General features: G+C 34.0%; 2 protein-coding genes across 2 annotated transcripts; one reads left to right on the forward strand and one right to left on the reverse strand.

Moving 5' to 3' along the window:
* Positions 1 to 1,614: 1,614 nt before the first annotated feature.
* Positions 1,615 to 4,126, forward strand: LOC107815598 (uncharacterized). The gene is made up of 3 exons (XM_016641206.2): positions 1,615 to 2,566; positions 3,274 to 3,816; positions 3,896 to 4,126. The coding sequence occupies exons 1-3, from the start codon at positions 1,727 to 1,729 to the stop codon at positions 3,992 to 3,994; spliced, it is 1,482 nt and encodes a 493-aa protein (XP_016496692.1). The 5' UTR covers positions 1,615 to 1,726; the 3' UTR covers positions 3,995 to 4,126.
* Positions 4,127 to 5,185: 1,059 nt separating this feature from the next.
* On the reverse strand, positions 5,186 to 9,073 carry LOC107815601 (putative serine/threonine-protein kinase PBL7). The gene is made up of 5 exons (XM_016641207.2): positions 8,691 to 9,073; positions 7,637 to 7,890; positions 7,234 to 7,423; positions 6,754 to 7,145; positions 5,186 to 5,798 (listed from the first exon to the last, which is right to left on the reverse strand). Exons 1-5 carry the CDS (start codon positions 8,806 to 8,808, stop codon positions 5,523 to 5,525), a joined length of 1,230 nt encoding a protein of 409 aa, XP_016496693.1. The 5' UTR covers positions 8,809 to 9,073; the 3' UTR covers positions 5,186 to 5,522.
* Positions 9,074 to 16,372: the final 7,299 nt, after the last annotated feature.

Raw genomic sequence — 16,372 nt, forward strand, 5'->3', positions numbered from 1 at the left:
GCCGTATAATTTTCCGGCGAACAATGTTCACTTGACCATCTTTGAAACTATGTAACTATGCCATTATTAGTGTGGTTTTTAATATATGCTAGCAGGTTAATATATTACCATTTAATTCTTATCATAGAAATTATGCTAGCAGGTTAATATAGTGCAAGTTACTATGGAACATATGCAAGCAGAAGGAAAAGTTATGGATACAATGGGTTAATGCTTATTACATAAAAGGGAATACAGTATGGAGTACAACACATAAGAATGCATCTTGGGTCATTCAACAGATCTTCAAGGCAAAAGAGTATTTTGAAAATACTGGCTACACTGAACAAGAGGTGCAGAGGATAGACAGCTTCTCAATCAAACAAATGTATAAAGCCATGCAAGGGGAGTTCCAAAAGGTAGCTTGGAGGAAAATAATATGCAATAACTATGGACTTCCAAAATAGATATTCATATTGAGAATTGCAATTCTGGAAAGATTGGCAACAAAGGAAAGATTAGCAAGATGGGGAGTAAATATAGAGACCACATGTGCACTATGCCAACAAGGCACTGAAACAGTTCAATATTTATTCTTTGAATGCGAAATGACAGGAACAATATGGCAGCAACTGCTACATTGGCAAGAAATACATAGGAAGAAGCTGAAATGGCAAGAAGAACTGGCATGGATACAAAGAGTAGCAAAAGGAAGAAGTGGAGGAGCAACTTTATGCAGAATGACTTTAGCTGTTGCAGTTTATTATATATGGCAGGAAAGAAACAATATCATCTTCAAACAGAAAAGAAGAACAGCAGCAACCAATTCTTTTCGAAGAACGGTGCAATCGAGGAGCCATAGCTATTTCAGCAGGCGAAAGGCCTACTGGAATCTCGTTGAGGTCAGGAAGCATTAAGTAAGGTGATTGTGCTCTTTATTTGCTATTCAGGAAATCCACATTAGAACCACCATGTTTCCTAGGTTAGAAAGGAATATGACCAAAGTGAACTGGTACCCGGATACAATGGAACAGTGATAGAGGCTAGAAAAGTAGGAAAGTAGAATTGTAGAAGGACCCAAATTGGAGCTACATGTCCGGTGGGGTAGTTTGCTCGTTTGTCTCTCTTGTACATATTTTCACTTGGTAAATAAAGTCAATTAATATCAACAAAAAAAATCTTATCATAGAAATTGGCCTGTAATTACAAATAACTCCTACTTATCATAGAAATTGAGTTGTAATTACATTATAAATTACTTAATTTATAAATACACTGTCAAACTCTGTCCAATATATTTCAACTTCCTTTTTCAACTAATTAAGTGTTGGGGAAATTGTATGAGGGTCATCCACGAGAAAGGTCACATACCATGGTGGTCTTAATCGATGAGACATTTGTTATGAGTTCATTATGGAAAGTAGAATTCAGACAACGGCTAATTAAATATGTGTGCATACTACTTAATCACCTCTTACATATTCAATTATTTATATGATTTTTTGATTTAGAATTTTTTTTTTAAAAAAAAATATTCATGAAACAAACTTGAGAAAATCCCTCGCTTCCTCTCCTACCTAGTTAGATCCGAGCACCTCTCAAATCTCAATCCAACCTCCTTCTCCATCACTCACTTTCTTCTTCCTCCTACTCTACCGCTTCTGCTCAACAGGGAATTCAGCACCATAACACTTTGAAACTCTAAAATAAACAAACTTAATGAGTCGTTGGAGCAATAATAATAATAATGACTTCTTCTTCTTCTCAACGACCGGCATTTGGCCTTAGCTACCTTCGCAAAACTGTAACTTGGCTATTTATCACCTTATTAATCATCTATCTTCTTTACTCTTTCACCCTAATTCTCAATAAAGATTCTGAATGTACCAATTCTTCCTCAGACTTATCCACAAAAGAAGCTTTTTCTCTCCCTCCACCTCCACCTTCTCATTCCAAAAACTCATCTTTTCAAGAAAATTCAGGGGAGCCTGAAACAGGGCTACAACACATTGTATTTGGAATAGCAGCGTCTTCGAATTTGTGGGATAAAAGAAAAGAGTACATAAAATTATGGTGGAAGCCAGGGGAAATGAGGGGTGTAGTTTGGTTAGACAAAAATGTTACAATTAAGAAAAATGAAGGTTTGCCCGAAATTCGTATTTCAGGGAACACAACTAAGTTTCTTTACACGAATCGACAGGGGAACAGATCAGCTCTTAGGATTTCACGTGTGGTTTCGGAGACATTAAGGTTAGGTCTTAAAGATGTGAGATGGTTTGTAATGGGAGATGATGACACAGTTTTTGTTGTGGATAATGTTGTGAGAGTGCTTTCAAAATATGACCATAACCAGTATTATTACATTGGGAGCTCTTCAGAAAGTCATATTCAGAACATATTTTTCTCATATGCCATGGCTTATGGTGGGGGTGGATTTGCTATTAGTTATCCATTGGCTAAAGAGTTAGAGAAAATTCAAGATCGTTGCATTCAGCGATACCCTGGATTATATGGAAGTGATGATCGAATTCAAGCTTGTATGGCTGAGCTTGGTGTCCCTCTTACTCGAGAACCTGGATTTCATCAGGTAATTTAACTGAATGAAATTCTTGTTTTCCTAGCACATTATTTGGATCACACACAAGTTGTTCCTTTTGTATCGTTCGTACAGTTTAACTTCTATACACTAATAGTGTAAAAGAATTTTTGCTCCGCTTAAAAGATAACTATAGGTAACCTTTCATAATTAGTTGGATTAATAATCTGGAAAATAAAGGCTTCGACAATCATCCTTGATTCATGTTACTTGGATGGAAGTCTTGTTTTTCGACCGCATTATTTGGAGCATATATATATATATATATATATCCAAACTAGTTCTTCTGCGAAGAGTTTAATTTTTGTGCATTGACAATATAGAGTTTTCTTAATATTACTTAAAATAATAGGAAACTGTTTATAGTAATCCTAATTTGGTAACATAGATGTTTCAAATAAGCTGCTATAACTGAGTAAAATAGACTCATAGTGTAAAACTTCTTTACACATAGAAGTCAAATTGTTCATAAGAGTCGTAACCAAACTTTCATGCATTACTAGGCTATGCAACTATAATATTTGGTCCAAGAGCCACGATACCAAACAATCCAAGTAAATGAGAAACTCACTCTCATTTCATTCTATGACTATCAACTCCTTATTGAAAATTGTTATTTTACATCATTTGTTTATGCATCGAATAAAAGCAGTTTTAACTGAAGTTGATGAATTTTTCATTAATTTGTGGTAGTATAGTATGATGTGTATGGGAACTTGCTAGGCCTTTTGGGAGCACATCCTGTAACACCTCTGGTATCAATTCACCATCTAGATGTAGTGGATCCTATAATCCCAAGAATGAGCAGAGTTGATGGACTCCAACGCCTTTTTGAATCGATGAAATATGACACAGCCAGCATAATGCAGCAGTCAATCTGCTACGACAAGCAAAAATACTGGTCTTTTTCAGTGTCATGGGGCTATGTGGTTCAGATCACAAGGGGTAATATCTCTCCTAGAGAATTAGAAATGCCCACAAGAACATTTCTTAACTGGTACAAAAGAGCTGATTACACAGCCTATGCATTCAACACTAGGCCCGTGACTAAGCACCCGTGCCAGAAGCCTTTCGTCTACTACATTAGCACAGCCAAATTTGATCGAAGCAAAAATCAGATCGTTGGGATTTACCATCGTCATAGAGAGTCGTATCCTTATTGCAGGTGGAAAATTGAGTCACCTGAGAATATCAACGCCATTGTTGTCTTGAAAAAGCCCGATAACGATCGTTGGCGAAAAGTAAGTTACCTTGTCGTGAAATTTCTCAAGATTGATCCCTAAGGACTATGTACTAAGTGGATTATATTATGATTTGCAGGCACCGAGAAGGGATTGTTGTAAAGTTCTACCATCAAACAACTCCAATTTGTACATTTGGGTAGACAATTGCGGAAAAGGTGAAACCAGTGAAATGTAGTTGTTAGAAGGAGGGCTATAGTTTTTCTTACTCTATTTTTTTCTACTCATCAGCTGTACCTGTAGATTAGGATAGGAAATATTCTATGTTGAGAACAGAGAATTTTATAATTTTGCAACTTAAATGATGCTAGTACTAGACTAACACACAGTGGATAGCCAAAAATGTATTTTGCTTCAGCTAGTAAAAGCAATATACAAATTTTAACCAACATACTGCAAAGCTATGTTAACCGCATGAAAAGTTAGATTCCAACCTAAACATGTCCAGAAAATACAATCAGAATATAAAACATAGAGATAATAACACTAAGAATGATTTTTAGGAACAAAGAGAATCCAGAAATGAAGGAATGACTTTTAATTATAGTTGAGACATTGCCCACTAATTCTGGTTGAAACGATAGTAATTCCTACTCGGTACTTTCATGTTACTTGTCCAGTTTGGAACAGATCAAACGGAATAAAAATGGGAAAACTCTAGACTAGACTACCTTTTCTAAATGAATTCACCCTAAGAGACAACTATTTACAGAGTCAACGAGCAATAATAACAAACAAAAAGCTATTATTTGATGATTCCATAATTGCAAAATGAAGGTGGTTATCATTCGGATACAGAGGAATGTCGTTGAGCATAATTATTCTTCCATTTCTTATCTCAAATCTCACTTCATATCTGTGGAGACCTCAAGAGGAACTAATAAGAACCCATTACAATATTGCTCCTCGTGTGTTGGGGACACTTCATTATATTTTCAATTTTGGTCATTTTGATCAACCCCATTCAATGCTCCACAATATTGCTCATCGTGTCTGCTGCAGTTTCATTGTTCACATTCTGTATATGGATCGACTCTCAGAGGATGATAGGAATTTCAAGTTGTTAATATCCTTCTTGGATGATGCAGTTTGGCAGGTGAAATGATTCTTTCACTCATCAGAATAGGATGCTTTTGCCCCTTGTCTCTAATTTTTTGTGACATCTATTTTCTTCCTTTTGTGAAACTGTCCGATTTTAAGGTAAAATTTAATGTTTCTTTAATTTATTTTATTTTTTAAAATAAAAATAATAAAATCGAGCAGTTCATCGACAACATTGAAGAATTTTCTGTTAAAAAGTTTATTCATTGCCAGTTTGAAGCCAGAAAAAAAAAAAAAAAAAAAAAATGAGAGCTCCGACAAGCTGACAGCCATCATAAAAACTATTCTATTTATGATGAATCCTCGCAATACAAAATACCTGGGATTGAGACATAGCTGTTGTTATTCTAGTATATCATTGAAGCGTCGAGTTTTTACATATATACTATGAAGTGGAACTTGGATTTACACCATAGTGCCATATAAGTTGGGGACTGTAGGATATACAGAAGATTGTGCCATAGGACATCTTTATTATGTCCATTATATGATTTTAAATCTGCACCTGTAATTTATGTGACCCAAAAAATATGACAACCACGTAACTTTGTGTGTTTTTCTCTTGTTTTAGTCCTCAAGCTCTGTTGTTATCATGTCCATCACCATTACCAGGATTTTTCATCTGTTTTAGATTTGTGAAAAGATTGACTTTTGGTGGACTTTCGGACAGGAGGCTCAGTTTCGGGGTCATACTTTTGGGAGGCAAGGTAGTTCAAAGCAGTGACGATGTCAACAATGGGAGGACGCATATTAGGTTGTTCCTGGACACACATTGCAGCAATTGCAAGAGCTTGGTATAAGCTCCTAATTGGATATTGACCTTCAAGTGCTGGATCTGCCATCTTGTAGAATTTCTTCCTGTCTTTGAATAATGGTCTTGCCTGCAAATGAAGATTGGCATCTCTTGAAAATATATAAAAAAGGTGTACCCTCCCTAACAATTTAACCTTTTACAAGAGGTGGTCACACATGGTTAACAAACGAAGGATTCAGTAGCATATATGCACAAGTAATATAAGGCTCGCCTTAGTTCACTCCTGACTAATCACAAATCTTGAAAGGGGTGTCATAATGTTAACAAAGCACTCCGTTTTCCTCTATCAGGAAACAAAGCGTAAATTTGATTTGCAAACATACACAGATAACAACATAATCATCCAACACCACAAAATTAAATTGCAGCAACTGGAATTAATTCAGCTGTTTATCTGATATTGCTGCGTCCAGAAGTGGGCAAGACAGGCAGGAATATGCATGTTTACACTATATCAACAGATATCTAGTCCTTAAAGCAGTATTATATTCCAAATTGGCACTGTACTGTTCTTACAAGTTTGCAAGAAATGGACAGAAACTTTTTATGAGTCATAAAAGAACGATCCCTTTTAATCACTCACATTAAGCACTCTGGAACATTTGTACTAGCGCTTATTCACCTGGCTGCCCAACTATGTACAATGTTTACTATGAAAAGAAAAAGAGAAGGCAGTGGAAGTAAATCACTACCCAAACAAATAATACATGACACCTTAAATGTACCAAAAATGAAAGATGATTCCAGTAAATGCATATCGACTTTCTCAAGCAGAAATCTCCATATATTTATAAGGTCAAGAGCCTCTTATCTCAACCTCATAAACCACAGACGACCTCCATTCTGATAAAAAAAATGACTGAAAGACTTGTACAAATAACAACAAATTGATTGGAAGTAGTTTAGTAACATCGATTTCCTCTTAGAAAAATGAGAATGATGTCAATTAAGTAGCTAGGAGGCAAGGAGAACTCACAAAAACATATCACGTGGCAATGATATAAGAGAGAAAGGAAACTCACCCAAGCAACCAGATTTTGCTCCGCGACAGATTTTGTATAGTCAATCGCTCTCCTGCCCGTGATTATCTCCAGAAGAACAACTCCAAAGCTATAGATATCAGACTTGAAAGTCAGTTGGCCAGTCATAGCATAATCTGGTGCACAGTATCCATATGTGCCCATCACTCTGGTGGAAACGTGAGTCTTGTCTCCACTAGGACCCACTTTAGCCAAGCCAAAATCAGATAACTTTGGATGATACCCCTCATCAAGCAGAATATTGGAGCATTTGAGATCACGATAAATTATAGGAGGCTTCATCTTATCATGTAAATATTCCAGGCCTCTTGCAGCACCTGCAGCTATCTTCATTCTAGTGTTCCAATCAAGAGGTTTTTGATTTGGCCAGGGGTCTGCGCAAAATAGGCATGTTTATCAGGATGGAGGGAGCTAAGATTGGAAGAAGATAACATGAAAAGCAAACAATTATTTATAACATACCATACAAATGGTCTTCCAATGAACCAAGAGGCATGTACTCATAGACCAATAGCCTTTGAACTCCCTCGGCGCAACAACCAATAAGTTTAACAAGATTAGGGTGGTCAGCCTTACTTAGTGTCTGTACTTCAACAACAAATTCCCTAACTCCTTGACATCCATACGGATCGAGTTGTTTGATGGCGACAATCTGCATTAGCAAAAACAAATATTAAAGAACAAACATCCTCAGGCCTAAGTGAACAGACCAATTATTCCTAATGTTAAACCACTCACTTACTGCAAGAATGAAGGGGATGTAAATTTATAAAAAAAAGGAGACATATGCAAATAATCCTGTTGTTTATTGCAGCCATTAAGGGAAAATTGATAAGTAGGAGCACAAGAATGTAGTTGAACTGACCTCACCAGTATCCAGCAAATGACCTTTATATACTTTGCCAAAACCGCCTTCTCCCAAGAAGTAATCTTCCTTGAAACTATCTGTTGCAGCTACCAATTCATCAAATTTAAACCGCCGCGCCTTAGCACCACCAGTTTTTCCATCAGTGGGAGGGGTGTTGTTGCTATAATCCCCTTCTTTCCTAGACGTAGATCGGTTTGCATCTTTAGCCTCTTCATTCTTCACAAATTTAAATTGACTAGCCACCAGCGTATCTAAGGCACACAAAAAAACAAGAGGCACCAAAAACGTGGGAGTTTGAAACGAAGGAGGCCTCATTTGAAAGAGCACATGGATAGTAAATGGCCAAATTACTGATTCCAGCAAAGATTTTCACATTGTAGTACACAAAGAATTGCAAACAAAGATTCATACACAGAAAGGACAAAATTAAGAGAATCAGATTTTCAACAAAATATACTACTCTGTGGTACTGCAACAAACACCACCATCCAAATTCCAAACCATACCCAACAAGTTTTCTTAAAAAAAACAAATGAGAGAATTCAGAAAAACCAATAAATGACGTCTGCAATTGTTGCTAAATAGTAAATATACATCACCCTGATTCAAAATACTCAAGCCACTAAAAGCAGAATGGACACGCCCATCAAATATTCATCCTTTTTATTCCTTCCATGGAAATTTCAAAGAACATCAGGAATTTCACATCCCATAAAACATGCATAAAAAGAGAATATATAGGCAAAAAGAGAGCTGCATAGACAAACCATTGGTTTTTAAACGCGAAACCAATTGTAAATGGATGTACAGAACATACAACTTTAACATGTCACATCTATGTATGATCTAACGATGAAAATTATTCAAAAAAGATTAGCCAAATATTAGATGCATGCAACAATAAAAACAGACGATCAGTTCAAAACAAACGAAAAATTCACAAAACGGGTTGATTCAGAACAAAAGTTGTTGGCAAAAATCCACATTAAAATTTCCAAAATGCACAAAAAAGGAATAATCTTTACGAATCAATCATGTATAAAGCTCATACCTTGTTTAGGCTGAGGCTGATGATTAACCCTTTTGTATTGGTTATTGGTATGAATTATTTTTCTCTCCGGTTTCTTGATTGATGTATCTCCATCTCCAGAACAAGGGAAACAGCCCATAATTATTTTTTTAAACTATCTATAAAACCACGGCACTGCCTATATTCTGTTCAATATGACTTTTCTACACGTACCTAATTCTTGTTCTCTCTTCTTTTTCTCAAAAACAGAACCCAACAGGGAAATGGGGAATGGAAGAATTTTATTTTTATAATCAATAAGAGTTACAAAACTCTCAGTTTTTTCCTTAAAAAGAGAGAAAGAAGAGAAAAAATTAGAGAGAGAACATATAGCTTAACCATTTTATACGTTTTTTTTCCCCTTAATTAACAAGGTAGTCTTTTTCTGGGGTTTTGTTTTTGTGGTGCAAATGCATGACATTTTTTTCTGGTATAGTTGATCCTCTGATTAGCTGCCACGTAATACTACCTAGATTTTTTGGTCGCATCTTGTAGTGCGTCACATCAACATTTCTTGTCGTCAGAGCTGACTCACCTACTAGATGTATAATTGTTTACCAACGTGACAATTGCTATACCAATATACTCTTCCTTTTACGTGAAAGTGTTTGATGAGTATGAAATTAAGAAACTTTTTTTTTTTTAAATTATGGTATTAGATATAATATTTTTAAGGACATAAAATCATTTCATTAATAATAAAAAATCAAAAGTTAAATTATTTATAATTATGAAAATATGTCATTCTTTTTTGGACATACTAAATATAGAAAGTGTATCATATAAACTAAACTATTACTATAATAGCTTAAAAATAATTTACTCAAAAGATTTTAACATATTATATCAAGTTATGTCTAGTATTTATTTCAGGCAATCAATAGAAAATTATACAGGGTAATTGTCTTTTAAGTATTGTGTATAGTTTATTTATTGTTACTAACATATGAATTTTAAATACAATGAATATAATTTTGTATTACTCTTGAAATTTAAATTGACTTTATCCTGTATGACTTTCTCAAATTATATTGATATTTAAATTTATCAATAATATTTACTAATATTATTTATTTTTTAAATTTTATCAAATAAATTTAAAGTGTGGATAGAATCACATTATATCCATTCTCATCTTTATATATTAGTTTTTGTTCTACAATATTTTAATTTTTTCATTTAGTGTTTATCTATAATATGAATATTATTTTATTATTTTTCTAAATGGATGGTGTTGAATTAGTTCAAATGCTAAGAGCCAGTTTAGATTGGTTTAAAAAATAGCTTTTCAGCATTAATAACTTTTAAGTTAAAAAAAATAATAAGTTGGGGATGCCTAACCTATTGCTTTTGGCTTGTTTTAAGCAATTTTTAATTTATTTTAAGCACTTTTTAACTTTTTCAAATATGAAAAAAAACTAAAGAGAGCGTAAAAGCTGATTTGACCAGCTTAAAAGCAATTCAAACGCCCTCTAAATAGAGAAGTTCTTTTATTATATGTCATAAATCTACTAATAATTGTAACAATTATTAATTTTGTATTATTTTCAATAAGAAAAAAAAAATTGAATTCTTCTTTCCGTTTGTAATTTATATGTGTAATATCTCATATTTAAAATAAAGACATATTGATACCCCATAAGAAAATAAAACAATAAAGGTATGGGGAAATGGGCCAAAGCCCATAAGAATACAACCTAATTATTGGCTGCAAACGTAACAATACAAAAGAGAATATAGGGGTTGAATTTTTGGCTCTACACAACAACAAAACTTGAAACAAACGAAAGGGAAAAAGAAAGTCGATGCAATGTTCGGAACCATATTAACAATGGAGAAAAATCTAAAGCTACTACTTATCTCGGGTATTACTTGAACTTCAAATCTTTTAGTTTTGTTTTATGTGTTGTGGGATTCCATAGAGTATTGAAAACTAAATACCAATAAGAAATAATATAAACATCAATTCACTGAGTTTCGGCAGAAGCAATCGAAGTCAATGGAAAAGAAAGTTATTTCTTTCTAGCGAAAGAATTTATGGAGTGGAGAAGAACAAGCTAGGTAATTGAAAACCTCTTTCCTTAGTAATTTATCTGAGATTTTCTTTACTTAATACCTAGCTTATTATTAGTTATTGAATTTTAACTAAGGGTAGAGACAAGAAAAAGGACTTAGTTATGGTTGATTTGTACATCCAAGAAAAGATTTTTTTTTTTTAACATTATAACTAATAAATTATCTGAACACTTTTCTTAGAAGATACTGGACTAGGTTAGGTTATTTGAGAATTAAACGAGATATCCAAAGAGTTGGGTATACTGGTTGATTTGGAGAAAGCAAGTCATATCGTGGAATGAAAACAGGGAAAGAATTAAGATCAATAAAATTTAACCGACTATATTAGTGCTCGTGAAGTTGATATGTAGATTGCTTTTGTAATGATATAGGTAGTTGAAGAAGTCGAACGAAGTGCTCGCAGCGACAAGTTCGATATTTCGGCACGAGAACTGTGAGTAGTAATCTTACCACAATTTGTGTTTTCACAACCTGCATGGTTTATACGTTATTTTGAAAATAAAATGTGTTAATGAATGTTTAGAATTGCATGTGGGACAAGTCCTTTACTTGATATGGTACTGAACAGTTTACTGGAGATGTTAACCGTTATTTAACATATTCATATTTTACTGTTACTTAAGATATGGTTACCATTACCGAAATGGATTTACATGATTTAATAAGAATTGAAATACCCTTTATTATTTTGAAAATGCTTTCTTATGAATATTTACTGGTTACAAGAAAAAGTATAAATGGGAGGAGACTTTGAAGGATCCCGTAGATAACGACGGGTTCGTTAGACCTGGTGCACCTTGTATTTACCGATTACTGAGTACAGTTATAGCCCTCGCTAGTGGGAAAGTAAAACTAGCATACAGTTACAGTTTTTCGCTCGAGTAGGGACCTACAGTTATATTTAACTCCTTTTACGAAGGGGTCCACACAGTGATACAGACTACATGATCTTTTCTTAAAAATCTCCTAAACATAAAGATTTTCTATGAGATAGTGTTTACCGAGCTTATTACTGAATTATTAAATTGATTTTATTACAGAAAACACATGATGAGACTGATTATTGTTTATTGTTTCTGAAAGGACATTCTTATGATATTTTCTGATTATTATACTGGTATATTTTCTGAATTGTCCCTATTAAAAACTATTGTGGTTAAGTGTTATTACTCACTGAGCTAGCATCTCACTCCTCGCTATATTTTGTTTTCCAGAGACAATAGTTTAATTTTTCGAGGATCTTATTAGCTAGAGCGTACAAGTTGGAAATTCTGGTGAGCCCCACATTGCTTCGCGTGGGCAAAGAGTTTATTTAATAGTTATCGCCCTTTTCTTTAAAACTCTTAGAGTTGCTCCATAGTCATTTTAATAGTGCCATGTGAATTAATTATCATTTTCGACTTGTTCACTAGATCGAACTTTCTTATCGTATTTTGGAGATAGATTTAGCATCACGGTCTTACAAGTGATTGATTAATAGTGATGGAAATCTGACTGGGTAGTCGATGACGATTATGAGCTATTTTGTTGGATATTGATTGGTTTTGTTGTTGCTTTTTGAGACAGGTAATTTTTGGATAGTCCTAAAATAGGGGAAACTCTGTCCGATTTTCTGTAAAATACCGATGATGCTTACTTGGGGGCATTTACTCCTAAGTGCCGGTCATGATCCTTAATTGGGTCGTGACAAAGTTGGTATCAGAGCCAGGTTATTCTTGTGACTAATGAGCACACATCAGTAGTAGAATCTCAATTATGGTTATGTAACTGGTCATTCCCATAATCGTGATTCTTCGAGGACGTGATAGGATATTTGTGTCTTTCTTTCTTATTCCTCTGTACGTATGTGGCGATTAGGGTCAAATAACTGAATCTGTCATTACTTATCCTATTCGTATATGGCTCAGACCAATTATCATATAATAGAATTTGGCTAGAGGTTCAAACTTTAAAGACGTCAAATTTCGTCAATGGACATGCAGCCATCTCCAAGCAAAGCGCTATACAAGTAGTAAAACGTCTCAAGAAGATTTAATATAAGAGCAGCTTTCAACATTAATATGCATCAGTTCCAATACCACATAAGTATGCATCATACGTGCGGATCAGTTGGCACATAAGCATGCATCAGTTGTAACAAAACATGTTGAGCAAATGCAAAAACCATCATGTATGCTTAAAGCTATCTTTCAAGCTTCTTGCCCACCCCTTAATAGCATAACAAGGAGATTTGTGTGCAATTAACCAGAAGCAATAAACAAAGGCAAAAATCCCGATAGCCAACCAAAATGTATAGTATTAGAAGTAATAGAAACATACCCAACCCCAAAAAAATTACCTCAATGCATATGATGAAATCTTGAACGCTGGATTTAAACTGCAAAGCTTGAGCTATTGGACTTCTAAAGAAACCAAGTGTAGAAAACAGGGCTATCACCACGCCTTGCCACCAAGTTAGGAAAACAATTGACTTGAATATTAGAAACTTGTACAGCGGCTTGATGTGAGATAATTCATCCTTTGTAATAGTATAAAATTGAACTAAGCAATACAATGCCCATGATTGACTGAAATTTAAAACCACAGCCATATACGGATACCTACAAAGACAAGGCATACAATGTAAGAGATATCTTGGACCATTTTACATTAGTTACATGGTCTCCCTTGTTAACAATGCTTTCTGGTCCTGCAAGCAGATAGTGAATGACTTGAAATTCACAGTAACCCATGCAGTGGAACCTGTAGAGAAAGGAATTCAAAAATTACATAAAATCTCTCAGAACATAAAGAAACACGACAAAGGGAGAAAAACTAAGGACGACAGTGACGTTACCACATCATCTCCAACACGAAGAGTCATACGTGGGATAGATGATCCCCTTTTGAACGGTAGCGTTAGTGATAGTGGCATTTCTAGGAAGAAGAAGCACCGTAAAAAATCTGGAAATACCAGTGCAGAAAGTGGTGGAGAGAGTAGCACTGATCAGAACTTTGGTGGTATTCAAGTTCGTGGTCGAAGGTGGGTTACTAAGGATTAACAGAAGGTCTGAGAAGAAAATTTCCAAACATTTGTATGTATGCATCTGTTGCTTTGGAAGCCTGCGGTGTTTAATTCTCCACTACATTATTCTTTTGCTCTTCCTACGGGCTTCGTTTACTTGCCATCTTTAGAAATGAAAGTGCTATATTTTATGAAAGCACTTCTTGATTGATTTTTCTGTCATTGTTGTTGCACATAATGGGTCTTGGAATCTTGTATAGAGTTATGTATGCTCCTGAATGTATGATCCCTCACTATAGCTGAATCAGTTAGCCGCTTATGGTTCTTCATTATAAACGTGGTTGGTAAATATTATTGCGCGCCACGAGCTTTTGTCAAGGATAAAAGATATTCGGATTGAAACAGTTATGAGCTGTTACACCTTGTGTAACATGGTAAATTTGAAACTACTAAGTTATAGTTCAAAGGATCCCTAAGGGTTTTAGTAAAATACTTACCATGTTATGAGTTGTTACATCTTGTGTATTCGGCGTTATCATGCTGTAAATGGGCTAATTCGATAGGAAGATAATTTCTATGATATATTTAAATGATGCGATAGTTATACGTTAAGATTGGAAGTCATTTGAGTTGTGATTAAAAATTCGACAAAGATCGCCGCAAGTTACGGGTTTAAATTTCACTGGAATTTGGATAAAATGTTGATGATCTTTTCTCTCAATATACTGGGAGTTATGGTGTGTTCTACCTACCGAATCGAAGGTCTATGAGTCTAGTTTCCAACGCAATAAACCGTTCGTTAATAAGACTTCGGAGTAGAGAGATATTAACCTTTTCGTACAGGGGTGCACATTGTTACGGGAACAGTGTGCTTAGTCGAGTTTAGTTAAAAAATATTTATTTAAGTCATTCTTTAAAACTGAAACCCTGCGTTTTATCCTCTCCAAAACAGAACCTAACACCTAGGGATTTCCTCTCAAAATCCTCTCATCCATCTTGCCAATGATAACAATAATTTAGTCATCCTCAAGATGGAGAACACCATGGTAACTTCGGAATCGTGAATTCTTCGGTGTTTTGCTTTTCATAGCAAGACTTCGCCTTGAAGTAATTTCGAATTTTGAGTAATTCTGGTCACATAAAGTATGATTTAACTTCCTCTTTGATCTTTGTAAACTTCTACCATAAGAATTCCTAAGAAATGGTTGAAACCTCTATAGAAATGTTCTTGATTTTTTTAAGAAACCTCTCTTAATATGGCTTGATTGTTGGGGTTGTTCTATATGCACTACTAGAATTCCTGTAAAAAGCGACCAAAAATTAGCGACCAAATTTGGTCTATCAAGAAAAGCGACCAAAGTTGGTCGCCAAACTGCCGAAAATAATAAAAAAAATATTTGAAATACTTTAGCGACCAAAGTTGGTCGCTATTTGGCCGCAAATTTAGTCAAATTGTTGACTGGACTGGTCAGACTTGCTTGGTCAAATATATACTGAGATTAGCGACCAATATTGGTCGCTAAAGTGGGACCCACATTAAATTTGTTAATAATTTTATTATTATTTTATAAAACTTATAAAATATAAATATATATAATTTAAAACTTGCGACCAACGTTGGTCGCTAATTGAAGGATAAGTTGATAGCGACCAACATTGGTCGCTAACATGGGACCCAGTTATAATATTTTAATAAATATATATTTATTTAAAAAAATTAAAATATAAATAAATATAATTCAAAAGCTAGCGACCAAAGTTGGTCGGTTAATGAAATAGAGACCAACGTTGGTCGCCAATGTGGGACCCAGTTCTAACGTTTAACAATTTTTAATATTAATTTAAATATTATATAAAGTATAAATAAATCTGATTAAAATTTAGTGACCAAATTTGGTCGCTGAATTAAATTCATGTACTGTTAGTGACCAACTTTGATTGCTAAATTAAATTCATTTACAGTTAGTGGCCAAAGTTGGTCTCTATATGGTCAAAATTAAAAATGACTTTTGTATTTACTATGTAAATAATATAAATGTAAGTCGTTAACACTTTTGTAATACAAGGGATGAATAGTACTACGAAGCGGGCGTGTGTGTCTATATATATAATATATATACTTACGCTATATACTATGCACTAAGTATAAGTGTATTAGGTAATACTGTATCGAATACAGCTTATATATATATATATATAATATATATACTTACACTATACTATGCACTAAGTATAAGTGTATTAGGTAATACTGTATCGAATATAACTTATATATATATATATATATATATATATATATATATATATATAATATATGTACTTACGCTATACTATGCACTAAGTATAAGTGTATTAGGTAATACTGTATCGAATATAGCTTATATATATATATATATATATATATATATATATACTTACGCTATATACTATGCACTAAGTATAAGTGTATTAGGTAATACTGTATCGAATATAGCTTATATATATATATATAATATATGTACTTACGCTATACTATGCACTAAGTATAAGTGTATTAGGTAATACTATATCGAATACAGCTTATATATATATATATATATATATG

The sequence above is a fragment of the Nicotiana tabacum genome, chromosome 8 (assembly GCF_000715075.1).
Source record: "Nicotiana tabacum cultivar K326 chromosome 8, ASM71507v2, whole genome shotgun sequence".
NCBI classification, from domain to species: domain Eukaryota; kingdom Viridiplantae; phylum Streptophyta; class Magnoliopsida; order Solanales; family Solanaceae; genus Nicotiana; species Nicotiana tabacum.

Coding starts and splice junctions, on each gene's coding strand:
- LOC107815601 (XM_016641207.2), bottom strand. CDS start 8,808: ATGGGCTGTTTCCCTTGTTCTGGAGATGGAGATACATCAATCAAGAAA. Junction 7,891..8,690: donor TCAGCCTCAGCCTAAACAAG/GTATGAGCTTTA, acceptor TGTGTGCCTTAG/ATACGCTGGTGGCTAGTCAA. Junction 7,424..7,636: donor ATTTGCTGGATACTGGTGAG/GTCAGTTCAACT, acceptor TTGCTAATGCAG/ATTGTCGCCATCAAACAACT.
- LOC107815598 (XM_016641206.2), top strand. CDS start 1,727: ATGACTTCTTCTTCTTCTCAACGACCGGCATTTGGCCTTAGCTACCTT. Junction 2,567..3,273: donor GAGAACCTGGATTTCATCAG/GTAATTTAACTG, acceptor GTGGTAGTATAG/TATGATGTGTATGGGAACTT. Junction 3,817..3,895: donor ATAACGATCGTTGGCGAAAA/GTAAGTTACCTT, acceptor TATGATTTGCAG/GCACCGAGAAGGGATTGTTG.